Source organism: Berghia stephanieae, chromosome 2 (assembly GCF_034508935.2).
Source record: "Berghia stephanieae isolate SIO BIC M18660-M18661 chromosome 2, UCSD_Bste_1.3, whole genome shotgun sequence".
Taxonomy (NCBI): domain Eukaryota; kingdom Metazoa; phylum Mollusca; class Gastropoda; order Nudibranchia; family Aeolidiidae; genus Berghia; species Berghia stephanieae.
The window spans coordinates 111,743,887-111,771,386 of NC_088361.1; the positions used below are offsets into that span (position 1 = coordinate 111,743,887).

Below are 27,500 nucleotides of genomic sequence, written 5' to 3' on the forward strand. Positions count from 1 at the left end.
TGGGATTTCAAGCGATAGCCTCAAATACCAGACTTGGGGTTATTTTCCACTCTGTATGCTCAATTCTTGAATGGCAAGTTCGTATACATGGAAAATAAATTAAAAGGGACCCAACAAGCGGCACGCGTCCTTCGAAACTGCGTAGCCAAGATTATCACGATAATTTCTGATTATTTTATTTCTAAACATACTTATTGATCTGGAGGAATAGTTATATCTTCTTCTCTGTATGACTGTCGTGTGTTTAGTGTATGATATGAAAATGTAGCATTACTTATTGTCTTGAAAAGGCGTTTAAAGCTTTCAGTATATTATGGAATAAGCGTGGTATTGTAAATGATTAACATTAATAATAATATTATAGAATTTTGTGATTGACTAGTCTCCTATCCATAGGGTAGCAAGCAACTGCTATTGCCCGTTTCACGCGATAAAAACTAGGGATAAATTCCTATTTGATGGGCCTAATGACACGAAGAACAACTTTTTAAAAAAATTATTTGAAATGCTTAAAGTTCACAGTTTTCATAAAAGGGAAGCGTAGTAAATTTAATTTTAAAATTCTCTCAAAAAGACTTTAAGAACAAGCACTTTGGTCAACCTGGGTGACTTTGCCCAAAGGCTTAACTTCGCTTCTATATTTGGATATAGTAGATCGCGATTACATTTGTGACAGTATATGTACGTCTGATAAAAAATCTAGTCCTATAATAAGTTAACTGCAAAAAACCCTGTGAATACTCAAAATGCTCTAAATCTGTTTGTTATCACAAGTCACACTTAGGGGAAAGTCTCCCCGAGAGACAAAGTCACCCCAAGAGGCAAAGTCACCAATAGAGGCAAAGTCACCAATAGAGGCAAAGTCACCCCGAGAGGCAAAGTCACCCAGAGAGGCAAAGTCACCCTGAGTTGCAAAGTCACCAATAGAGGGAAACTCATCCGGAGAGGCAAAGTCACCCCGAGAGGCAAGTGACCCCTAGAGGCGAAGTCACCCAGAGAGGCAAAGTCATCTCTAGAGGCAAAGTCACCAATAGAGGGAAACTCATCTCTAGAGGCAAAGTCAACCAGAGAGGCAAAGTCACCCGTAGTGGCAAAGTCACCTCTGGAGACAAAATCAACCTTATAGGCAAGTGACCCCTAGAGGCAAAGGCACCTCGAGAGGCAAAGTTATCCCAAGATCAAATTCATCCCCGAGAAGCAAGTTCACCCCTAAAAGCAAAGTCACCCCTAGAGACAAAGTAACCCTCAGAGGCAAGTCATCCCGAGGGGCAAAGTCACCCTGAGAGTCAAAGTCACCCTTAGTGGCAAATTCACCTCCAGGGTCAAAGTTAACCCGAGAGCAAGATAGTGCTTGAGGCAAAGTTACCCTTAAGGGCAAGTCATCCCTAGAGGCAAGTCACCCCGATAAGTGAAGTCAAACCGAGAGGCATAGTCATGTCGGAAGACGGTAACTCCAAGTCCTGAATATATGATCTCGGCGGAAAACTTAAATTTCTAAATATTTATTTTTATTTAATTAAAGATAATTTTTAAGTTCTGCAATGTGAGACTAACATTCTTAGTTCTAAATTCTTACCTTAGCACGTCCAATCTACCCCAAAACTAAACAGCCAATAAACTTAATCATTTATGCAATGCAATATCCACTAAACGTGCTCAAATCGATTTACAAGGAGTCCCTAGCAAACAGAAACACAACTTGTGGGACGAGACATGAGGCTGCTGCGCGATATTGCAATTTTCTTTTATTTTGGGAAGAGACAACGCTTTTAACGGTTAGACAAATTGAGCAAAGAGCCTTTTCCAAGGCCTCAGTTATGCACCACTCGTGACTCGAATCCATGATATTCCGATCCAAAGATGAGTGTCATATCACTAGATCACATAGTCCCATAAATGTGTATTGGTAACAAAATATCATATTTCAAGAACATACCACTAAGAGGTGAATATCTGAACACAAAAGGCAAATTTCTGTATGCCATAAAGTTTACAATATGTCCCATCTCGTGATGCGCCGTTTGAAAATGATATTGGTTTGGCGTTACACACTGTTGTAGTCTGTTGAGTAGAATGAGAATACATTCGCACATTAGGAGGACCGTCATGATAATATAAATGTGATTAAGATAAACATGATGGTAATGATGAAGATGATGATGATGATGAGGATGATGATGATGATGATGATGATGATGATGATGATGATGATGATGATGATGATGATGATGCTGTGATATTCTGTTTAGCCGAATGAGAATACATTCGCAAATTAAAAGGACTATCATGATATAATGTCAATGATGATGAACATCATAATAATGATGATGATGATAATGATGATGATGCTGTGAAGGGGGGGGGGGGGCAAAATAATCTAGACTTCATTCTCTCACTCAGTCTCTCTCTCTCTCTCTCTCTCTCTCTCTCTCTCTCTCTCTCTCTCTCTCTCTCTCTCTCTCCCTTTCTGAACAGGCAGAGGATGTTAAACTAACTGTCTTGTATTTTTTTCGTAAAGAAGAAGAAGAAGAAGAAGAAGAAGAAGAAGAAGAAGAAGAAGAAGAAGAAGAAGAAGAAGAAGAAGAAGAAGAAGAAGAAGAAGAAGAAGAAGAAGAAGAAGAAGAAGAAGAAGAAGATGAAGAAGAAGAAGAAAAAGAAGTAAAGAAGAAGAAGAAGAAGAAGAAGAAGAAGAAGAAGAAGAAGAAGAAGAAGAAGAAGAAGAAGAAAAAGAATATCACGATTATGTGAATAAAATCCAGTTATCAGCTGTATCGGCATCTTCCGCCAAAAGGATATCAGGAAAGAGAGAGCGAGATATATATATATATATATATATATATATATATATATATATATATATATAAGGAGAGAGAGAGAGAGAGAGAGAGAGAGAGAGAGACAGAGAGAGAGACAGAGAGAGGAGAGAGAGAGAGAGAGAGAGAGAGAGAGAGAGAGGGTAGAAGACACTAACGCTGAGACGTTTGCCTTCTAACGCCTCACACATTACAATTAATTTGATTTGGTGAAGCCCTTTTTGGAGTTTACTAGAACTACCTGAAATCATCCTTAGCTTTATCATACATGTCGCCAGTCTTCGGCCAACAAGAGACACTACGGTTGTCTTTTGGGCGCTCCATCATTGATTTGGCCCAGAACTTTTGTGTCATTTTTTCCAAACCAAGAGATGTAAAGAACTTCTCTGCAGTGCGAAACATCTTTTTGCCATTGTAATTCTGGTAGATGTGAATTTAGAGACAATGCACAAAAGCAACTAAGAGCATATAAAATGGAATTTTCATTTTGTGTTCATGATTTATAGAAAATATTTGCAGAGAGTAAGAGACATGCGTGAGAAACGAATTTTACCAGTTAATTGCCGTACTCTAGACAAATTCGTATTTAAAAATTTGGCCAGAAAACTCTTCCTTCAACTATCGACGGATTAAACTAAACCTCATCTTGGTAAAAACTCTCAAACCTTAGACTTACATTAAGACATCGCGAGGTCCCCAGTTTTTTTAATTTTTTTCCGAGACGAGAGGGTACTTTAAATCGATCGATACTTGAAGGACGAATTTTCTGGCCAAATTGTTAAATACGTCTCTTTCCAGGGAGTTAACCAGTTAAAATGATAAAAATGGGATGAGTGAGAACAGACTGGAATTGAATTATGATAATGTAGGAACGTATTTATTATGTTTCAATGTGTTCCAGTTTGTTGTTGTTTGGCTATTAAGTTGTTGTTGTGAATTGTTCTCATGTTAGGTAACCTTGGGTGTCATGGTGAGTTCCATTCACTGTTGTGTGTTGTTTCTTCCCGTGAGTTTGTGACGTCACAAGGGGGTATAAAAACGGGGTTGCCTTCATTTTACAAGATCTTTTTACTACGAAACGGATAATGGATATGTGATTGAAATTCAAGTGTTGACTCTTTTTCTTCTACCGGACGAACATACCCGGACTAATCGAGTAACTACCCACTTCAGTGGAGATACATGCCTCGTGCATGTTATTTATTTATTTTATTTTTCATCGTGAATGAGATGTAAAAATCTATTCACGACAATTGGCGCTGCGACTAATAAAGTTTTACAATTTTCACTGTGGTTTTAGTGTAACTGTAAAATTTCGAACCATGCCATGAAAATCGTGCATGGAGACACCACGTGCATGGGCACGGGAATTAGTTTCATATTATCATTGTTCACTCAGACGCGTCTGTACATAATCATAGTCGAAGCGAAGTGATTTGTACGTTATATGCCTTGAGGAATTCAAGAAATAAATAACCCAATTACAAATTAATGTTTCACCTAAATTCATGTAAAAAAAGGAATAATGTGGTTTTTTTTAAATAATTACTTCCCACCCGTCGTATACGTGACATAAGCAGGAAAATACAAATAGAAAACAACATTTAAAAACTTATCAAGTCAAACATAGAACAATTAAAATGCTTATAAGACTAGATTCGACAAATTATGCGATATCTATTATAATTTTCAAAGTTCTATGCGCTATATCTTGATTATGAAGCACGGGACTCGTATTATGAGATTATAGTAATAAATCACACTGAATGAAGTAAGGGATTTTTGTATGAAACTGGAAATAGTACAGTCTTTACATAAAGGCTGAATACAGAGACTTTTCCAATTGGTTAATGCTTAGCAACGGATGATAGGTCAGTAGAGCCACATTCCTACCTGCCTCACTAATTCAGGTGTTATATCAATCGGGACAACGTCGTCATATGGAACGAGATCTTTCTCAATATGTTCCCATGATTGGCCAAGGGGGTCTCCTACGACAGAATATGATAAAGAAAACAAATGAGCAAAACATTTTTAAAAAACGTTTCGAGCTGAAAACCGTTCTTCTACGATTAATTCGAAACAAATAAAAGTATGAAGTATTAGCAAGTTTACCATTACGTTCCTGGATGCTAAAGGATCGACCAACGACGAGGATGAAGGACAGGATCTGTACTCAGACGTCACAACACGACGCCTGGTGCATAAGTTTAAATGGCGTACCGTGCGTCTTGTGGCGACATCTGAGGACATATCCTGGTTTTCCTCCTCGTTGTTGGTCGATCTTTTAGGTTCCGGTACAATGCTAGTTAAACTATCACAAGAATCTGAAACTCTTACGTTTGTAACTTCAAACCAGTTCTAAACCGCGCTGAGATATTCAAAGCGTGGCATTAGGAACCAGTTTTAAAATTTATAATTATAATTTACAATAAGAGTCAGACGATTGTAAATATTCATCTGGCATTACCTCAATTACCCCTGCCAGTAAAAAATGGTATAATGAGAAATATATACAAATCGAATTTAGAGATAATATTTATTAAATCATTATTTTGATGTTTAATACTACTGCTACTACTACTACTACTACTACTACTACTACTACTACTACTACTACTACTACTACTGCTACTACTACTACTACTACTACTACTACTACTACTACTACTACTACTACTACTACTACTACTACAAACAATTAGAAGAAGAAGAAGAAGAAGAAGAAGAAGAAGAAGAAGAAGAAGAAGAAGAAGAAGAAGAAGAAGAAGAAGAAGAAGAAGAAGAAGAAGAAGAAGAAGAAGACATGGCATTTGAAATGCAAATAAATTTACTTACCAAGTAAATGTACTGGAATATGACCAGTTTTCGGAAATTTATCTGCTCCGTAAATCTTCTTCAGTTTATTTCTGACATAGGCGTGCAACTTTTCATAGAATGGGAGAATCTTTTCATATAACTTATCCATCTGATCCAAAATTAGTCACATGAAGAATAAAATAGGGATCACTCAATAAAACAAATGGTGATGTCGTAAACCAATTTAACCAGTAAATTTCTGTCCAATCTAAACATGGGATTTGTAGCACACCCTCACGCCCACTCGGACAAACAGAGCTGGTTGTTTACAACTAATAGAATGAATGAAATTACTAGTCTCTTTGTTAAAGGGTGTCTGATTACTTGGCTGATTAGTTCTTTTTACTCTCTGAAGCAGACTAAGAACGTTATAGTAAAAGTCTATTGGAGTATATGGTTTTAACAAGCTGTATATATCGAATTATATATTTTGAAAACCGGATTTTATACTTGTGCCTTTTATCTAGAGCAATTTTCACTAAACGTGCTCAAAGCGCTACATACCTGAGGGTCCCTGGCCAACAGCAACAGTTAACAAACATTTTTAATGTGCTCTCTCAGGGTACAGCATAATAAACATTTTGTTTTAAAAAGCGTGATGTCCAAAAATGAAAATTAAATCAACCCAATCTCTCATATTGCCATATCCATTCCACTTTTAGTAACTGCTAGATATTAATACTTTACCTCTGCTTCCATATTGACCATTTCAAAACGATCTCGCCATCCCTCTCCAGTGTCCGCGAAACCTGAAGATTGTTAGAAGATTAAAAAAAAATCATTACTTGTTTTCAACACATTCATCTCACTATATCTATCCTTCTGTCTGTCTGTCTATCTATCTATCCATTTATCTATCTGTATATATATATCTATCCATTTATCTATCTGTATATCTATCTATCTGTCTATTTATCTATATATCTATATACATAGTAACATATAAATGTTAGTAACTATGTTTCATGCAATAACACGTACATGGCAATAAGTATATTTTATGTAATAACAAGTTCATGTTATTAAGTGCATTTCATGTAGTTACAAGTATAAGTCAATAAATACATCATCGATAAAAACAAGAACACGACAAAAAGTATTTTTATGTAACAACAAGTACTATCAAAAAGTATATTTTATAAAATAACAAGTCCATGTCAATATCTTTTTGAAAAGTAATAGCAAATACATGTCACTAAATCCTTTTTACGTCTTAACAATTACATGTCCAACATGCCATTTATATGTAGTAACAAATATGTATCTTGAAGTCCCTTGTTATAGATAAATTACAATATTTATGTCCTTTGCATATAGTAACAAATAGATGCCAATACGTCCTTTTTATATCGTGACAAATACATGTCATCATGTCCTTTGCATGTAGTATCAAATGAATGTCTTGAAGTCCTTGTAACAAATACACGTCCCGATGTCTTTTTTTATAAAGTATCATATATACTATAATGTCAATAGGTGCAATCCTTGAACTAACAAGTACATGTAATATTTTGGGGGTAGCCACCATCGTTTAAATCTCCGAATAAGGACCAGCATTAATCTCGCCTAAGTTTAGTTGGGCGTTTTTTTCTGACCCCTCAGGTTGGGATTGTGTTTTTTTTTCAGGCATTTTCTTTCTGATTTGTCTGGCACTGTTTCATACACACTTTTTCATATCTTTATCTTCACTAATTCCTGCTCCTCTTCCTTTCGTGTTCAATGTTTATTTGTTTTGGTGGGGACAAGCGTTCACGATGGAAAGAAGAATATAGGCATTAATTTGTTCCACCAATTGGCTAACTTGAGTGGTGTAACGGCATCACATCTGGCCGGTAATCAGGAGGCACTGTTACACACCTTTACATGTTTTTATCTTACACCAATTCTTGTTTTCTAGAGGCACTGTTACACACCTTTACATGTTTTTATCTTACACCAATTCTTGTTTTCTAGAGGCACTGTTACACACCTTTACATGTTTTTATCTTACACCAATTCTTGTTTTCTAATATGACAGAGGAGTCGTGACGTCACACATTCTTCTTTTCCGGTTCGAAACTCCTTGGAAATGTGTAACCAGTCCTCCGGAGTGAATAGTGAACAATGAATAGGTTACATTCTGCATCATTATGTGACATGACTATTTTAGTAGCAAAGTGTAAACACAGTTTTTATGAATGGAGGGTCTTTATTGACGACAAGCAATTATTTAGGCTTGAAAATATCATACGATCACTCTGAAACCAGAAGAACATATGCAAAAAGTAGAAGAGGGGATTCAATCTTCTAATGAGATTGGAACCACTATTTTTGACACTAGTGTTCCCTTTTTTGTCAGCGCAGGAGGTCTTCTTCTACGAAATTTCTTGTTTCGAGTTGTACATAGTGAGATGTCGCAGTCATAATTGAATTACATATTTGGTCTCGATACAGTTTTGTGATTTAATGGTATAATGCTCGGAAAAAGGAGTCCCGATAGCTCAGTTGATAGAGCACCTTCACTCCCAAAGGGACCGTGATCAATCCCTGATGCAGTCGAGATTTGTTTATGTCCCTCCTGTCCATCCTGCAGTGATTGTGTAGCTGGGATGGTAGATCTGGCAGAAAGTACATTCGCAATACACTAGCGCCCTAAACTCCGGTTTCATGGGCCTAATAGCTCTGAGGGACTAGTTTTTAATGCTACTCGGCTTCCATCGTGTAGGTTCTTGGTTCATTTCCCATTGTGGTGGCTCAATGTTGGTTCCTTATACAATTATGATCACATGGCCAATCACAGCGATGCCTAACTGTGAAATATATTTGAACGTCTCCTCGAGTCTTGGTTTAAATGTTCATAGACCTCTTGTAAAACGCTTTGAGCACGTTTAGTGGATATTATGCTATAGAGTGACTAAATTTGCTGCCTAATAGCGAAGCAAAGTCGTGACATCAAACCCTCCACTCTTTTGGTCCCCAAATTTTTAGGAACGTGTATGTAACCAATCATTCGAAGTTCTAATAATGAGTAGGTTACGTAAAAGTGGCATAACTATTTCAGTAGCAGGACATATAGGCAGACCCCTAGGATTACGGGAAGCAAAAGAGCGAGCATACATTATCATTATTGACTACCAGTATGTATTTAGACTAGAAAATAAGATACCATTATTCTGACACCAGAAGATGAATTACTCAATGTATGTATTCAATTTTCCCAGGAAGAGTGGTTTTACACTTCTAATGAAATAGGAACCCGTTTTTTGACATGACATTTTCTTTCCCTATATGCTTCATGATTGGTGACAAAATAATATCTACAAGGACGGAAACCCACAGGATTGTCATCAAAGCGTGGAGGCTTATTTGCATGAGTTGGTGTCACAGCCAACTGCAATACACACCCGTTACTCGAAACAATCAGCCACACAGACCATCAGTATCACTATTTTAACACAAGCTATCAAAATATACACATTCTATCATCAGTGCAATAGAGAACAAAACCGTGATGTCAGAAAACTGGTTCTTATTTCATTGGAAGTGTACAAGCTCTCCCCCGGGGGACTGGATACAAACCTTGTGCAATTGATCTTCTGACTTCAGTTATGCAATTCTTATTTTCTACTCTAAATATTATTATTATTATTATTATTATTATTATTATTTATTATATTATTATTATTATTATTATTATTATTATTATTATTATTTATTATTATTATTATATTATTATTATTATTATATTATTATTATTATTATTATTATTATTATTATTATTATTATTATTATTATTATTATTATTATTATTATTATTATTATTATTATTATTATTATTATTATTATTATTATTATTATTATTATTATTATTATTATTATTATTATTATTATTATTTATTATTATTATTATTATTATTATTATTATTATTATTATTATTATTATTATTATTATTATTATTATCATTACACTCACACTTCAAGGTATTTGGAACTAGAAGAGAAGAAGAAATGAAGACATGACTACTTTACATTATTCCTCTCACTACTGTGTCAACATATTGTGATAAACACTCACAAACTACTAATTTGGCTGCGTTACATGTTCTAAAGTAGCTATGGTTGGTGTGATTCGTGAATTTCATTCACCCTTAGAACGATCAAGCCATGACAAATGTTGATACGTCTAAGTTGTCCCTCTGTGTTGGACATAAGTAAGGGACATAACTAATGACAAACTCATTCCCCTATTATGTGCTCTATAAAAGCCCACATATTCTATAAAGGAAGGACCTACCAGAAATGGCATATGCCTCGTTGCTGAGCGAGACATATTCTTCATAATCATTTTTAAATTTCTTGCCAGTAGCATCTCGAAATCCTTTCCAAGCCTTCAGAAGTAGACTGGGGTTTCGAGAAGTCTTGAACAGATGGTTCAAATCTGAGGACAGACGACATTTTAAAAATAAATTGCTTGGCTGTTCTTGTTGTTGAACGAATATGGATGATTACTGTGCGATTGTGTAACAAGTTCTAGACTAACGGATTATCTAACAGGCAGATTTTGCCAAACTAATTCGATCCTGTTTATTTTATGTTATTTTTATAAATTGTTGTTTTACAAAAACAATTTTGCCCATTCACGGGTACTCTTCAGAAACCGTCACATAGGGATTCCTTGAGTAATTTTGAATAATACATTATCAAATAAATTTCTGATGTCACCAAGAGCCACGCATGTTATGAAATATTAAATTGAAGATATAGAAGCTTAAAGTAGTTATTCAGAGCCATTAGGTCCACGGAGTTAGAGTTTACACCGGTTTTCTAGAGTGTGTAATGGACCAGGGGTAGAATGTGTCAGTCTATACTGTGTTTTGTTTTACCAACCTAGCAGCGCTGTTTTGGATAGACTGTAGTTTTAAAATCTTGTCAAATGGAATGCCTGCCATGAGTGAATTGCAGTAATTCATTCTTGAAGTGATCAATGGTGTCACAGTTACATCAGTTGTTAAATAATATCGAACAGTTGAAACATAACATTTGTCTGTGATTTCGCGAACATGTCACTATCAAGAATAACACCAATGGTTTTTTTTACTATTTCTGTTGGAATTATTGTGCGGTACATATACATTCATCTATACAGGGATGCTTTATTCGCTTGATCTCTGACGATTCCGCAAAGTATCACTTCTGTGTAAACATCAATCAACTTGAGCTTGTTGGTTGCATTAATACTGCAACCTTGGGACCAATGGACGTTATGAGGTTAGGAGAATTCTCGAGATACGAATAGTAAAAATTTTGTACATTTGTGTATCATCTACATTCAGATGTTGTCACGCCATGTGTAGGAAATATAGTTAATAAGGGCTGGGCATACATTGTATATAATGCGAGTCTAAGATCTAAACATTCAGGAACCATACTTGAACACCTATCGTACATCCTGAGCGCTTGCCGTCTGTCACTCAGATAAGATTCGAACCATTTACTCAACAAAAATAAATATAACTGCTTAAAAAAATAACAATAAACATAAAATACATTAGTAGAATACCACATCAACGACAGCGATACTTTGCTCCCTGTATAAGAAATGCTTTTGGTTTTTGATAATGTATGTTTGTTTTTATTGTTTATTGTTGTTGGCTAAAGAAGGATTTTGAGCCGGAAACCTTCCGTGTTTGGTATTTCGTTCTTAGTTGAAGCTGTTATATTCAATTTTGATTATTATTTTTTACATTCCATAGCATTCTTTCTCTTTGAACAATCCAATTGTTGCATCTGTTGTGCCGAATGTGATAATCTATTGAACAATTCACTGTGATTGATTGTATCGAACGCCACCGAAAGATCTAAAAAAAATCAGCAATGACACTTTCATCTCCTCAATTTTAACAAAAGTTGAATTCTCAGTTCATTGGAATTAACATACCTAGTGTAATTTCTTAATCATATGTACAACTCGTATAAAATGGCAAAATGTTTTAAGAGGTATCTTTTGTTAGATCTTGGAAATGAAGAAATAAAAAGCATTTGACATGACTTTAACGTCAATTTTACTAAATTACAACAGTAATTGAATTGAATTAAATACAGATGCATACATCTTTTATATTAAAAAACACACACTTGAGCAACAACAACAATATCAAAACTATATACAAATAATATTTTAAGCATATTTTCTTAATAAAAGCTATTTTCAAATCAGTAAGCCCCTTTAGGATTTTCACCGACATAAGAATTTTCACTGTAAATGCTGTAAATACGTATCAATTAAATACTGTTTTACATAATATTAAATCAGGGCCTTCGCATGAGAACAGAAAACAGATCTGAATGTCTTAAAATCTGTTCTTCTTCTTATTCATTTTCCCATACTTCCAAGACCTTTTCAATGTCTGTAATGTTTTTAGTTTCTAACAACTCCTGATGGAGTTCATTCCACAAACGAACGGGAAATAAAGAGTGTAGGCGGGCGCCTGTTCTTGATGTGTGAATTGGTAGTTTGTTGTTGTGTTCTCTTGTCAGTCTGGGATTATATCTTTTTAAAAATTGGTCAAATGTGATTGGGGAGTGCAATGCTGGTGATTCCTGTACTAAATGTTTGGAAGGTCCAAGTCTTGTTTCTTTCGTGACGATGTTGCATTCTTTTCCAGATCTAAGCTTTCTCTGAGTATTGTTACGCTATTGTTATTTAAGTATTTGGAGCAGAAATTCCAAGTGAATGAGAAAAAAAGTTAAAACTTGATCAAATAAACGTGTGGGAATTGTCATGTATATTTAGTTTGGAGAGGTGTTTTCATATTCTATGTTACAGGTTTAACTGTTGAAAGGCCTTCCTGCATATTTCCTTGATGTAAAAGTTAAATGCCAGTCGGAAGTCAATATTAATTCCAAGTAAGTAACAGTGATTCCACAAGGTATTGTTACTGATCAAAATTAAATACTTGGCACTTGTTGTGCGTTCTTTTTCCTACAGTTAGAGCCTGGCACTTGTCTGGATCAGTCTTCATGAAATTTATATGGACCCATATTGTGAGGATCTTGCTCTCCCGCTCAAGAACATCAATAAGAGTTTCAAAATCTTTCTGGCAGTAAGATAGTGTATTATTTTCGGCATACTTATATAAGACTGGATCTTTTACAAATAAAAATATGTCATTTATGAACATGATAAAAGCAATGAACCCAGAATTGGTGACAGTGCCCTCCCCCCCCCCCCTAAGAAACGTCCCACTGAATCTCAACTTCTCAAATTTTAACTTGTTTTCTTTTCGATAAATAACTTTTAGTCAACATTTTAGACTTGTGTGCCACCCTATATGATGAAAGTTTGCTAATTAGTGATATTTCATGTGCCAAGCAATCAAATGCTGTAGGTAAATCCACTGTGATTCCCGCTAGATATTGCTTATTATCCATCGCCTTTTCCAACCCTAAATCAGTTTCAGAAGTATTGTCTGACACCCAAGCTTTTTTTTCTGAATGTACTACATACCTGAAAATTGTTTTCATAGTTATCTGATAATTGTTAAAATATAACTTTTTCAAAAATTTTAGAAATAACCGACGGGTCTGTAATTTTTTAGGTCGAGGAATTGAATTTAAACACACTACTCTTGGCCAAAATGTTTTCATTTTACATGAAAATTTCTCAAACATTTCCCATTTTTCCCCGGCATGATTTTCATTTAAAACTTAATTAAAACTGTTGGATCTGAGCAGATATTAGCAAAACAGTCTTCGTACTGTGGAAATGTTTATATGCAAATTAAAATGAAAACTTCGAACAGTTAGTATTTGTAGGATTTAGATTCTGATTCTGAGTAGTGTTTGCGCTAAGTGGCAGCATCTTTCTCCTCTGATGTTTTTCTTCATTATACATTGTCATTTGCTATTTAAAAGTCTTTTAAATGATTTTAAAATGTTCTAAACATCTTCTGTTTCTGACTGTGAAAACTTTATGAGTAAAGGTGATGGTATCACTAATTATGTGGATTAAGTTGGATAACAGACCTGTAAAATAAATTCTCCTCAACAACTGTACAACATGGGGAATGACAAAATCAGACGAAGATCAAATGGACTTCGTAAATAACTTAGAACAGTACTGGGAACTAAAGACCCTACGAGAATAACAAACAAAGCACTCTACCAAAAAATAATGAAACACCGATCTCTCTTCAAATACTTGAAGCCAAGTGAAGCCAGTTTGGACACATCATTAGGCGAGATCTCTCTCTCTCTCTCTCTCTCTCTCTCTCTCTGTCTCTCTCTCTCTCTCTCTCTCTCTCTCTCTATGTCTTAAGCTTATCGTCATCGTCGTCGTCGTCGTAGTAGTAGTAGTAGTAGTAGTAGTAGTAGTAGTAGTAGTAGTAGTAGTAGTAGTTGTTGTTGTTGTTGTTGTTGTTGTTGTTGTTGTTGTTGTATTAGTAGTAGTAGAAGTAGTAGTAGTAGTAGTAGTAGTAGTAGTAGTAGTAGTAGTAGTAGTAGTAGTAGTAGTAGCAGTAGTAGTATTGGTAGTGGTGGTAGTGGTGGTAGTAGGAGTCGTTTGCTCTTCTTTAACAACAGATATATTCACCTGGATCTCGTTTTAAACATTTCGTATACCCAGCCAAACACACTTCTGCCTTGCCGTAGATGGTTGTCATTTTACCTTTCACATCTGTTAGCTATGAATTAAAAGACACAAAGAAATAATAGAATGGTGAATAGTAGTGCGGAGCGGTCCCAGGCATGTTTAGGACCGCCGGTTCTACGGTCCCTGGGAAATGTGAACCGCAAGGACCGGTTCGAACCAGTTCGTTTTCGACATTGGCCAATCACAAGGCGTCCTTGGGACCTTCATACGATAGGAACCGGTCAGTATATGGCTGTAGAACCGCTAAGTGTAAGTGAGAGCGGAGAAGGCGTGTTGCCTCAAAACATGACAATAGTGCTAAAACACTATCCATTAAGCATGTGTTTATGTGTGCGTGTGTGTGTGTGTATGTGTGTGTGTGTGTGTCTGCGAAGATTGATGGAGCTGGTCGGGTCAATGTTAGGGAGTAAAAGGAAAAGGGATTGTTAATATTTTGTGTCTGCGACATGCTGGACCAAAAGTATGGGAAGTGGGAAGTGGGAAGAGTTTGTTTTGATTTTTCAAATTATTTTTTTTTGGGGGGGGGGGGGGGGGTTGTTGTCTCCATTCCTTTTTTTCTCTTTTCGTGCGGCTATGCGGTCTTGTGGTATGACACTCGCTTTCGGATCGGAAGGTCCCGAGTTCGAGCCTCGCTCGGCGCCTAGTTTAGTCGTTGAAAGACTCTTTACTCACATCCTATCACCGTACTCAGGTGTAAAATGAGTACCTGGTTGTCAACATTGTTGTCTCTGTCGGAAAAAATTGTAACATCGCCTAACAGGCGTCATGTCTCGTTCTACATGTTACGTGTTGCTATTAGTCAGGGACCCGTTGTAAAGCGCTTTGAGCACATTTAGTGGATATTGTGCTATATAAAAGCCCCGAGTAATGGAATCGTCCAAGGCGTCTCGCGGCCCCTCTTACCCAACCACACACACAAGAGGGCGTATGTGCAAGAGGGGGTTGGTGCGATTAATTAAGTGGGATGGGTGGTTAGGCGAACGACCTAGGCAAAAGAACCGAGAAAATGACAGAGAAAAGACAGTCAAGAAATTAGAATCGCTGGGGCCGTTCAAATAGAAAGATAAGAAGTGAACCGCCAGCGGTTTGTCACCTTGGGACCGGTCCTCTGGTCCCAGCTAATGAACCGTGGGACCGGTTCTTGGGACCGGTCCTCAGCGCGGCACTAGTGAATAGGACATCATGTTGTGACATAATGCTATCTAATCTTCAGGTACCAAACTTCTTGGAAGTGTGTAAGTAACCTGTCTTTCAATAGTGATGAATAGATTATATGATCATAAGATCATAACGTGGCATAACTATTTATAGTTGCAGGAGGTATAAGCAGATTCTTGGGAGCATGGTTGGATTACCTTTATTTGCCAGCATTTAGACTAGAAAACCAGAAGATCAGTTACACAAGGTATGTATCCAATCTTCTGGAATAGTGGCTTTACACTTCCAATGAGATTGGAACCAGGGGATAAAATCAATTTAAAGACTAATTTGATAGAAGCTGTGGATTATATTAAATCATGATTGTACAAGAGATTTAGAAAACTACAAAAACACGAACGCTTCGTGTTCAAATCCCTTCCTTGGCCAAGAATTGAAACAATATAATTGTTAGCTCTCTTCTTTCCAACTTTTAATCTTAATTTTCCTCGAAACATCGCACCAACTCAAGACAAAACTAGATATTTCTTACTCAAACAGAAAATGAACAAGTTCATTCTATGCATAATATTGTTCAGAAAATTTAGCTCGAGAACATACCGACCAGTATTTTAAACAAAATTATAGTAACAATATTTTTTAATGTTGGTGATGTACAAATGAAATTAGATTGAAAAAATTGTTGGTGGCATCGTAACAAATGTGACGAGTTTCCTATGGTTAGTAAGGAAAGGGTTATCGTAACACGTTCAATAAAATCTATAAGAAACTTTGTAATGGTAGCACAACTAACCGATAACCGTGCAGGTATGTGGTCTTGTGGTATGCCACTCATTTTTTGGATCGGAATGTTGTGTGTTCAAGCCTTGTTCGGGGCATAGTCGAGTCCTTGGAAAGGGCTCTATATATTATCTCACCGTACGTGTTTCTGTGTGCCTATGGATGGGTGTGGATGTGTTTATGTGTGTGTGTGAGTGGGTGTGGATGTGTTTCTGTATGGACATATATATATATATATATATATATATATATATATATATATATATATATATATATATATATATATATACACATATATATTTATTTATTTTGTTATTGTTTTTTTTTTTTTTTGTTATGTTGTGGCATATATATATATATATTATTTAAGAATTGTTATAATACAAATAATAATAATAATAATAATAATTATTATTATTATTATTATTATTATTATTATTATTATTATTATTATTATTATTATTATTATTATATTATTACCATTATTATTATTATTATTATTATTATTATTATTATTATTATTATTATTATTATAGTAATAATAATAACAATAATGATAATAATAATAATAATAATAATAATAATAATAATAATAATAATAAATATAATATAATAATAATAATAATAATAATAATAATAATAATAATAATAATAATAATAATAATATAATAATAATAATAATATAATAATAATAATAAATAATAATAATAATAAATAATAATAATATAATAATAATAATAATAATAATAATAATATAATATAAAATAATATAATAAAAATAATAATAATAAATAATATTAATTATTATATTATTATTATTATTATTATTATTATTATTATTATTATTATTATTATTATTATTATTATTATTATTATAGTAATAATAATAATAATAATAATAATAATAATAATAATAATAATAATAATGATAACAATAATAGTAATAATAATAATGATGATGATATAATAATAATAATAATAATAATAATAATAATAATAATAATAATAATAATAATAATAATAATAATAATAATAATAATAATAATAATAATAATAATAATAATAATAATAATAATATTAATAATAATAATAATAGTAATAATAATAATGATGATGATGATAATAATAATAATAATAATAATAATAATAATAATAATAATAATAATAATAATAATAATAATAATAATAATAATAGTATAATAATAATAATAATAATAATAATAAGTAATAATAATAATAATAATATTAATATATAATAATAATAATAATAATAATAATAATAATAATATAATATAATAATGATAATAATAATAATAATAATAATAATAATAATAATAATAATAATAATAATAATAATAATAATAATAGCAGAAACAAGAACAATAACAATAAAAATGCCAATTTAAAATAATACCAATTCCTATTAGTACTATCATCGTTAACATCATCACTACCATGAGATCACATAGCAGCTCTTCAAACTATATAAATGTTTGACCATTAAAATAAATAAAATAGACATAACGTACCCGTTTCACTTTGACTGGGTCAGTCTGGGCTGCTTCACCCAGGTGTGCTACAATCTTTATCGCCCTCTTCAGCTCATCAGGAAAATTAGCTGTGTTAAAACGGGACATCTTCCGGGCTGTTTCTAGCTGATATACTTTGTATACTTGGTGATGTTTGTCCTGAAATACAGATAGAAAAGATAAAGTAAGATGGGATGAACTTCATTTATCCACTTCGATTAATTTACAATGGGTATTAGTTTAGACGACTGAATTTCTACTGATTTAAAAAGCAAATAGTTATCAAAAGGATATTCAATGACATAAAAGTGAACCAGAATAAAGGTTAACAAAATAAACACACAAAAACCAATCTCTCTGACCTCCCGAATTCAATCTTTCTCTCTCTCTCTCTCTCTCTCTCTCTCTCTCTCTCTCTCTCTCTCTCTCTCTCTCTCTCTTCTCCTCTCTCTCTTCTCTCTCCTCTCTCTTCTCTTCTCTCTCATTACTCTCTCTTTTCTATCTATCTATCTTTCTCTCTCTATATCTGTCTATCTCTCTCTTTCTCTCTCTCTATCTATCTATCTCTCTCTTTTTTTTCTCTCTCTCTCTATCTTCTCTCTATCTCTCTCTCTATTCTCTCTCTCTTCTCTCTCTCATCTATCTCTCTCTTTTTTTTCTCTTCTCTCTCTCTCTCTTCTCCTTCTCTTCTGTTCTTTCTCTCTCTCTCTCTCTCTCTCTCTCTTTCTTTCTTTCTTTCTCTCTCTATCTGCCTGATATACCGGACGTTTTATATTCTAAAAATAGAGGATTTTGCTTATTTTTCATGATGTTCAATATTTTTATAGGAATATTCTCCGAAGAGGTTTATCTGTGTAGGCAGGTTGGACTGCACAATGCTATCTCTTCTTTCAATATTATCTATTCTTTATCTGTCCAAGCAGAGATCACCCCAGCCTAACAATTAAGTCCAAATTATGTTATAAAAATTTGAGCTACGACAAATAGAGCATTTTAAGGATGACTTTCGGAACGTAAGATGTAATTTAGTTTTCTAAGGAAAATATTCTAGAACTAAGTTTCGAACAAATATTATGTATATGCAAAACAAATATTATGTATATGCAAAACAAATATTATGTATATGCAAAACAAATATTATGTATATGCAAAACAAATATTATGTATATGCAAAACAAATATTATGTATATGCAAAACAATTATTATGTATATGCAAAACAATTATTATGTATATGCAAATGCCAGTTCAGCTTATTGTCATTGGTAAATCCCAGTTATTTATACGAATCAACCATTTCTAGAAATTAAATTTCAATTCTTAGGGGCACCATGTGATTTTTGTTTAGTCGAAAATCAATGATCATCTCTTTTGTCTTTGTTTTTTGGACAATAAGTCATATAACCATCAGTATCTAGTTTACTTACAAATATTGCACGGTTGTGAGCCGTCATGTTTACATAAAAATCAAACAGCGCCCTCATTGCTGTATTTGCAATCAACTCTGCACGTCGGTTAAACTCGTCAATTGCGGCCTGTGCTTTCGCCTGGTTGGTGCTACTGCCTTGGCCCCTCACCACACTTTGACAAGAGAGGAGCATCAAAAACAGATGGATCCAAGCCATCATTGAAATTGAAGAAGATTGAACTGTGGAAAACAAAATATTTATGAATTTCATATATTTCGACAGGACAGATTTAGTGCGTCGAACAAGTGCACGTAATAAATGCATCATAATTAACGCTGCTATGTAATCTAGTGGAAGGTCCTCGTTCGAGTCCCGGTCTAAGCGGCGCATAGTCCAGTCAATGGAAAAGGCTCTTCAGGTGTAAAATGAGTACCTGGCTTTAACTGTGTTGTTTCTGTCTGAAAAATTGTAATATTGCTTAATAGGCATGTTTAGTGTTGCTGTAGGCTAAGGATCCTCTGTAAAGGGCTTTGAGCATGCTTAGTGGATTTTGCGCTTTATAAAAGCTCAGATTAATTTTTTAAACATAGTTTGGTTGAAATCGATAAAAGTGACTACAACTGAGAGTTTTGTCGTGTTTTTATAAGCCCCTGTCTGTTTAATTGATTTAATAAAAAATTGAAATCTGAGAAAACAAAACCAAACAAAATAATGAGAAAAAAAAAACAACCTAAAATACCGTCTGCCTAAACTGAAGATCTAATTTCAGATCTCTTGATTAGAGGTCAGACGTTCTATCATTACACAACATATTTTATCTTGGTTTACGAAAAGTAGGTAAGGAGGTTTTCGTGCCTCATCTAAAACAACATGGCAGCAACTAGTCACAATTGGAAGTGACGTAATACGAATATGACCGATAGTAAGTGACATCATACCAAAATGGCCGACAGATGGTGACATCATATCCAATATGGCCGAATGGAAGTGACGCCATTCCAATATGGTGGAAGTGATTTAATCAAAATTGGTACCCATAGATTTAGCGGTAAAGTGCTTGTAATATCAAACTATATCAAACGATTTCTAACTCAGTGACCTGATGGTTTTAGTAGAATTTTGACGACACAGCAGTTTTTAATCACATCAGCTGCTATTCTTTTATCTACAGATAAAAAATCAAGCTGATTGGTGGATACTTGTTGATGATAGGGATTGAAATGATATAGTATCATGTTTCCAGGGGCCAAGTGGTCCCATAGGATAATTGCTTCTACGGTATGAATTTTATCAATCGTCGTAATAGGTCGGATTGTGACAATCTTATAACACAGGTCAACTTTTCCACTCCCAAAATGGCATGAAAGTCCATGATCTCAACCAGAATCATCACATTATCCGCAGCGGTTAGTATCACCTCACATTTGACTTGAACAATATGGAATGCAAATTTCAACATATTTGAGGTGACACTGAATCCCAGTAATGCTGATTTATATATCCCTTTAGTTCGAATCCTTTCAAAATGATATGTATGATCCTTCTTTTGGATCGCAAAGACAGAAAATTTTTTACGCAGTATATAATTTCAAGAATGAGTTCGAGACATTGACCTTTAGCTCTCTTCATTCGACTGTTCACACATTAAATTCAGCCCAACTTCTTCAAAATTACAAGACGATGTCTAAATTTCTAATCTTAGTGAGGAATTCATCAAAATATTGCTGTTCTTTCAAGAGATAAGTCTGTTTGAGGGCTGAACTATTGTTTTTACAAGCGTGACAATGGCTCAATTCATTGGTTTATTTATTGCGTAATATAAAATCGTAGTCAACATCTATTTTAAAAGAACATCTCTTTTGTTCAAAACTATATCTGAATAGTTCAGGTTCAGTTGAAGTGATCTTGATCAGCGTTGTAAAATTGCAATATTCCATTATATAGAATTCAATATCACAGAGTTATAGTCCTTTGTAGAAAATTTATATTTGTTAAATTGTCTCTTTACTTTGAAATATTTTTTTAAACCTTCCTCATGCTTTCACGTGACCTGCCCGTGAAATAGCACCTGGAAAGAATGATAACTCTTATTCTAGCTAACTAGGATGTATAACTCTTCATGACATCAAATGACTACAAATATTTTATTTTCATCAAAACAATTCTGACAAATCAAATGTACACAATCATAAAATTGATTAATCTCTAACTTTGTATCTGTTATAATAATAATAATAATAATAATAATAATAATAATAATAATAATAATAATAATAATAATAATAATAATAATAATAATAATAATATAATAATAATAATAATAATAATAATAATAATAATAATAATAATAAATAATAATAATAATAATAATAATAATAATAATAATAATAATAATAATAATAATAATAATAATAATAATAATAATAATAATAATAATAATAATAATAATAATAATAATAATAATAAAATAATAACAATAATAATAATAATAATAATAATAATAATAATAATAATAATAATAATAATAATAATAATAATAATAATATAATAATAATAATAATAATAATAATAATAATAATAATAATAATAATAATAATAATAATAATAATAATAATAATAATAATAATAATAATAATAATAATAATAATAATAATAATAATAATATAATAATAATATCATAATAATAATAATACTTTATTGTATCCCAAAAAGGAAATTTTTTGTACAGACGTGTTATAATTTACACAATAAGATAAAAAAAATATAATGTAAATAGGATGTAGGTATATATAAAAAGGAGCAGCTCCATAACCAGAGCCGCGCTTATAATATGAATAATGTCAACACTGTAAAATAGTTAAAACTGTCACTATAAATTGAAAATTGAAAAGATTGCAAAACAGATAAATTAATAAATTAATATTTACATTATTGAAAGTAAAAATTCGAAATAATTATATAAAATGATTATTGCTTGTTGTTATAAAGCCTAACACTGGACGGCAGAAAATATTTTCGGTGTCTCTCTGTTTTTGTTGAAATAGAGAAAGGGCGACCACTCCTTCCTGAGATAATAATTGATGGTCTTAGTGGATGATTCTGGTCATTTAATATTTTAGTTATTTCACTAATACAAAATTTCTCGTATCAAAGATTTACATCGTCAACATAATTTGCATAGCATTTAATGGACTTTTTAATATTTGAATTTATTTTGTTCCTTTCCACTGCTCAGCAATTGCCTCCCCAAGCTGTTATACAAAATGACAAGACACTTTCGATTACTGCCTAATATAAAATAATGTGCACGGGGTTTTATCTCTTCTACACTGAGAAAGTTTTGATAAAAAATAAGTACGTCTGCACATCTTATGCCTAATTATTTTCAAATGTTCATCCCACTTGGTGAGTAGCCAGACCAAGAATGATCAAAACCGGCGTCCAGACAAGGTTCTTCCTTCTCCTGGACCCACACCTCCAACTCAATGAAAATGAAAAATAGGAAAAGATACCATGCTGTCTCGATCGTCGCCCAGTAGAAAAAGGACCGCGTGCCAAACGTAAGAAGTCCGATTGACAGGACAAATGAGCTAGACCCCAACGTTGAAAACAGTCTCACTATAGGCACTAGCATTAAAATACTTTCCCTGAATATAGAAGGAATATCAATGGCTAAGTGTGAGTACCTATCACATGTACTCAAAAAGTATGATGTTGACATTGTGCTCCTCCAGGAAACTCATCTCGATGACACTGCCCCTCCCTCAAGATACAACCTTCAGGGATATCACGTAATAAACAAACAGCACCACAGGCAATACGGCATCATCACTTATGCCAGAGCAGGAGCCCAAAGCACTGACCTGGGAGGCAGCACAGACATCAACGGCACACAAAGAATCACTATTGAATTTGGTGACACTGAAATTACTAATATATACAAACCTCCAAATATTAAGTGGACCTCTTACCCTAAAGACAAAATAAATCATCCATCCATAATCATGGGAGACTTCAACAGCCACTATTCCGAATGGGGTTACAACAAAAATGACACTCCAGGGAGTGAGATCTCACAACGGGCAAACCTTAATGACCTAACACACATTTACAACCCCAAAGACAAATGAACTCTAAGATCGGCCCGTTGGTGCAAAGACTATACCCCAGACCTCGTGTTTGTAACAAAGGCCCTAAATGGAAATTCACTGAAGCCAACTAGAAAAATCCTGGGAGATTTTCCTCACTGCCAACATCGGCCAGTCCTTGTTAGAACTGGAATCCAAATCCCAATCATGAACACCCTGCCCATACCAAGGTGGAATTTCCGAAAAGCAAATTGGAAAGCTTTCGCTGATGAAATTGACAAAACCTGCAAAAGGATCCCCCCCCCCCAAAACTGAGAATATAGGGAGATTTAACAAACTTGTCCTAACCTCCGCAAAGAAGAACATACCCAGGGGTTTTAGAAAACAATACATCCCATGCTGGAATGAACGAAGCAAAGAATTGCTGAAAAAATATGAGGAGACACACGATGAACAGGTTGGAGAAGAACTACTAAACACACTACATGAAAGCCGAAAAGTAAAATTGAAAATGGGGTACCACAAGGTTCAGTTTTGGCACCAACTTTCTTCAATGTATATATTCTCTGACATGCCAAACTGCGAAGCACTCAAACTTGGATACGCTGATGACTGGGCTTTAGCCTATCAATCGAAAAGCTGGAAAGATATTGAAGAGGTTCTAAGCAAACATACCAACCGCCTGAAACAATATTTTGATGGATGGTACCTAAAAATGAATACCACCAAATCAGTATCTACAAACTTCCACTTGAATAATCGAGATGCAACAAAAGAACTGAAGATCACATCCGGTAACTCAATACTACACCCCGACCCCAATCCTAAATACCTTGGCATTACATTGGACAGACAACTAAACTATCGCAAACACATTGAAGGAACCGCAAATAAAATCGCAAAAAGCAACAGCCTGGTGAGAAAACTCGCAACTACCACCTGGGGAGCCTCACCACAGGTGCTGAGAACATCTGCTTTGGCACTGTGCTATACTGTGGGAGAATACTGTGCCCCTGTTTGGATGAGGAGCCCACACGTAAATCGCATTGACATTCGATTAAGAGAATCAATGAGAATTATAACAGGATGTCTCAAATCAACTCCAACTCAGTGGCTCCCAACACTGAGCGGCATTGCACCACCAAGTTTAAGACGACAAGATGCTAATCAAAGGATGCATGCAAGAATTGACGAAGCCGCAGACAACACTCCCATAAAATCAATCGTAAAGGTGGCACGTTCAACAACTAGACTTAAATCGAGAAGACCTTTCCAACTAACAAAAATGGCAGACTTCAGTGTGGAGGAAAACTAGAGAGAAATGTGGAACAGGGAAACACCAAAAGGAGGAAACATCATTAAAGATCCAACCAAAAGAGTGCCTGCATTCAATAGCGCCAGGAAATACTGGATTTCCTCAAACAGCCTCTTAACTTGACATTGCAGAACTGCATCAAATATGTGCAGATGGAAACTTGGAAACAGTGATACCTGCCAGAAATGCCAGGCAGCCCCAGAGACCAGCGATCACATCGTCCTCCACTGTCCAATCACGAAACTAGAAGGTGGCTACGAAACCATCCTTAGGGCGGAGGAAGACTTTAGAAGCTGGGTTGACCAATTACATTTGGAGGTGTATCCATACGCTACTACTACTATCCCACTTGAGCCTGTAATCAATCGTTAAACCAAGGTATGTCGTGAGGAGCTCGCTGGACGAATTGATCCTTTAATTTTAACAGTTCTATCGGTTCCTTCACTCTCCTAAAGTCAATCACTAGCTCCTATGTCTTGCTTATGTTAAGCTAGGTGGTGGGCATCACACCAAGACACAAATCTATCAATTTTTTGTCTATAAGCCACTTCGTTGCCATTTATTACACTCAGATTTTGACTTCTATAGTCATTCGTGTATATCGCGAATAATACAGGGGATAATACACCAGTATTTGTAGTTATACAGTAAGATATGTTTTGTCCTAATTGAACATATTGTGCTCTCTCCGTAAGAAATTCGAGCACCCAAGCAATTATATACTTGTTCAAATTCAGACCAGTTAGTTTTTGAACAACCAACTGATGTTGCATTGTATTGAGCGCTGAAGAAAAATCTGCAAAAAAAAAAGAATCTGCAATAGCTCTTAGCGTAATCTAGATGCCTGTAGATGTTGTTTGTAAAGAGCAGAATTGCATCCTCTACGCCACGTCCTGGTTTGTACGCAAATTGATGACTATCACTCAATGGCATAAACTGGTTCCTAATTTTAAGATAAACAAGTTTTTCTAAAGATTTCGTGACTATTGAAGTCAGTGCAACAGATCTGAGATCTTTTATTGATTCAATTTTTTCTTTTTTCTTTTTTGGAACAGGAATAGTTTTTGTTTTCCAAATTTCAGGGATCGAAACGCATTGGAGGGACATGTTAAAATATGTGTATAAATGGGGGAGAGCTGATGGGCACATTCGTTTAATAATTTTCCTTTCAATCCATCCGGCCCAGTAGCCTTCCTCTCGTTTAATTTCGAAAATACGAATCTCGTTTCTTCCTCAATAGTCACTTCATCTTCCAAATCCCTGTCTAATTTATGTTTTACATTTTTAATATCAAATTTGTTTACCGTTTCGAAACGTGAATAAAATGAATTTAGAGTTTCAATTTCGATATCTTCTGGTATAATCGTGGGCTTTGGATTATAGTTGACAGCAGTTTTAAGCCCCCTCCCTCCACGTGTCCTTTATATCCCCAGAAGAAAGGCATTTTTCAATCTTATTTTTGTACTTGTCTCTACAACTAGATATTACTCTCTTTATCTTTTTGTTTTTGTTTTAAGATCTTTTTGTTTCCACCAGTAAAGAGAGTTTTCTTTTGGTTCAATAAAAGTTTTAGATCTTTTGTCATCCAAGGCTTGTTGTTAGGATGGTATTTTATTTCTTTTTTACAACACACTAGCTGTTCACAGAATTTTAAATACTCACTCACACAGTCATTCAGCTCATCTACACTATCACATGATTCGATAAAAAAAAAACATTCCAGTCAGTGCAGTCAAAGCAACCACGCAAATCTTCACACACACTTCCGTTCCAGATCTGTACACTTTTCTTTACTGGTTTTACACGTTTAAAAACAGGGTGGTAGGTGGGGAGTTGCAAGAGCAGTGGTTAGATAAACCCAATGGGGCACGAGACAAACATTTATAACTATTTTTAACATTACACTGGAATAAATCTAATGTTTTTTGTCCATTGTCTCACAGTCCACGTATTGATAAAGTCCCGGGAGAGTGAAATCATTTCATTGGTTAAAATCACCAGTGACCACCAATACGACGTCGGGTGACTTAATCTGAATGTCCTGTATTGCTTTCCTCAAAATATTTCTTGCTGTGTTGTTGTCTGATGATGGTGGAATGTAAACGTTGATGATGATGACATGAGTATATTCACGGGGTCAATAATATGGTTGTGACGGTACAGTAAGAAATTCAATATGATCGTCACAGTACACTTTCTTAATCTGACAGTTATTGGGGTGACACCATTTTTTGTTAATATATGTGCAGACCCCACCCCCAGTCCGTTTATTAACATTAGTCCGATATCCTCGAAATAGTGAACACTGTTTAACTTCAAAACATGACGATGGTATGCGAGGAGAGAGCCAACTCTCAGATAACGCAATTATGGAGGCTTGACTGTATTCACTATTAAAACGATTTCCTTGCACTGCACTCACTTCACCCAAGTTCTTGCATTATTTTATCGTTAAATTAATATTGTTAAACCAATTTCGTTCGCTTTTAGCACTGCATTTGTTTTACTCTATTTGTCCTAAGCTCTTCATAGCAATGTTATTATTAACGTTGTTCCTAAACAAACTTTCTAAAAAAATGAGAACAAAATAGGAAACCATGCCACTTGCTTTATACGAGTACTGGAATCTTGTTTGCATGGATTTAAGCCCATTCCAATTCAATTTATTTTAAAAGAATTTATGAATATAACTCAAACGTACAACCCCATGGTTTTTTTCCACAATACGTTTACCAAGGAAGTACTTGAGTTAAATATTTTAAAAGATGGAAACAAACAAACAAGCAAGCAAATATAGAAAAGAAATGGTAACTTACCTAATATTTTGCTTGATTTCACCATTAACAAAATTCACCCCTTTTTTTCAAAACGACAAGGCAGATGCGCAAAGAGTGAATGGGATACACACTTGTCGCTGCCAT

The 27,500-nt window shown here is 34.3% G+C and overlaps 1 protein-coding gene across 1 annotated transcript in view; it reads right to left on the bottom strand.

Annotated features, from left to right (window-relative positions):
* LOC144963823 (angiotensin-converting enzyme-like) overlaps positions 1–27,500 on the bottom strand; it is a 51,322-nt gene that overhangs the window by 23,816 nt on the left and 6 nt on the right. The window contains exons 1-10 of the mRNA XM_078897759.1: positions 27,396–27,500; positions 19,195–19,415; positions 17,769–17,927; positions 14,242–14,332; positions 9,946–10,089; positions 6,360–6,421; positions 5,652–5,781; positions 4,707–4,804; positions 3,055–3,233; positions 1,937–2,061 (exon numbers count right to left, since the gene is read on the bottom strand). The exon at positions 27,396–27,500 is cut by the window's right edge and continues 6 nt beyond it. Of these exons, the coding sequence (XP_078753885.1) occupies positions 1,937–2,061; positions 3,055–3,233; positions 4,707–4,804; positions 5,652–5,781; positions 6,360–6,421; positions 9,946–10,089; positions 14,242–14,332; positions 17,769–17,927; positions 19,195–19,415; positions 27,396–27,420 (1,234 nt within the window). The 5' untranslated portion in view covers positions 27,421–27,500. The remainder of the gene's footprint in view (positions 1–1,936; positions 2,062–3,054; positions 3,234–4,706; positions 4,805–5,651; positions 5,782–6,359; positions 6,422–9,945; positions 10,090–14,241; positions 14,333–17,768; positions 17,928–19,194; positions 19,416–27,395) is intronic.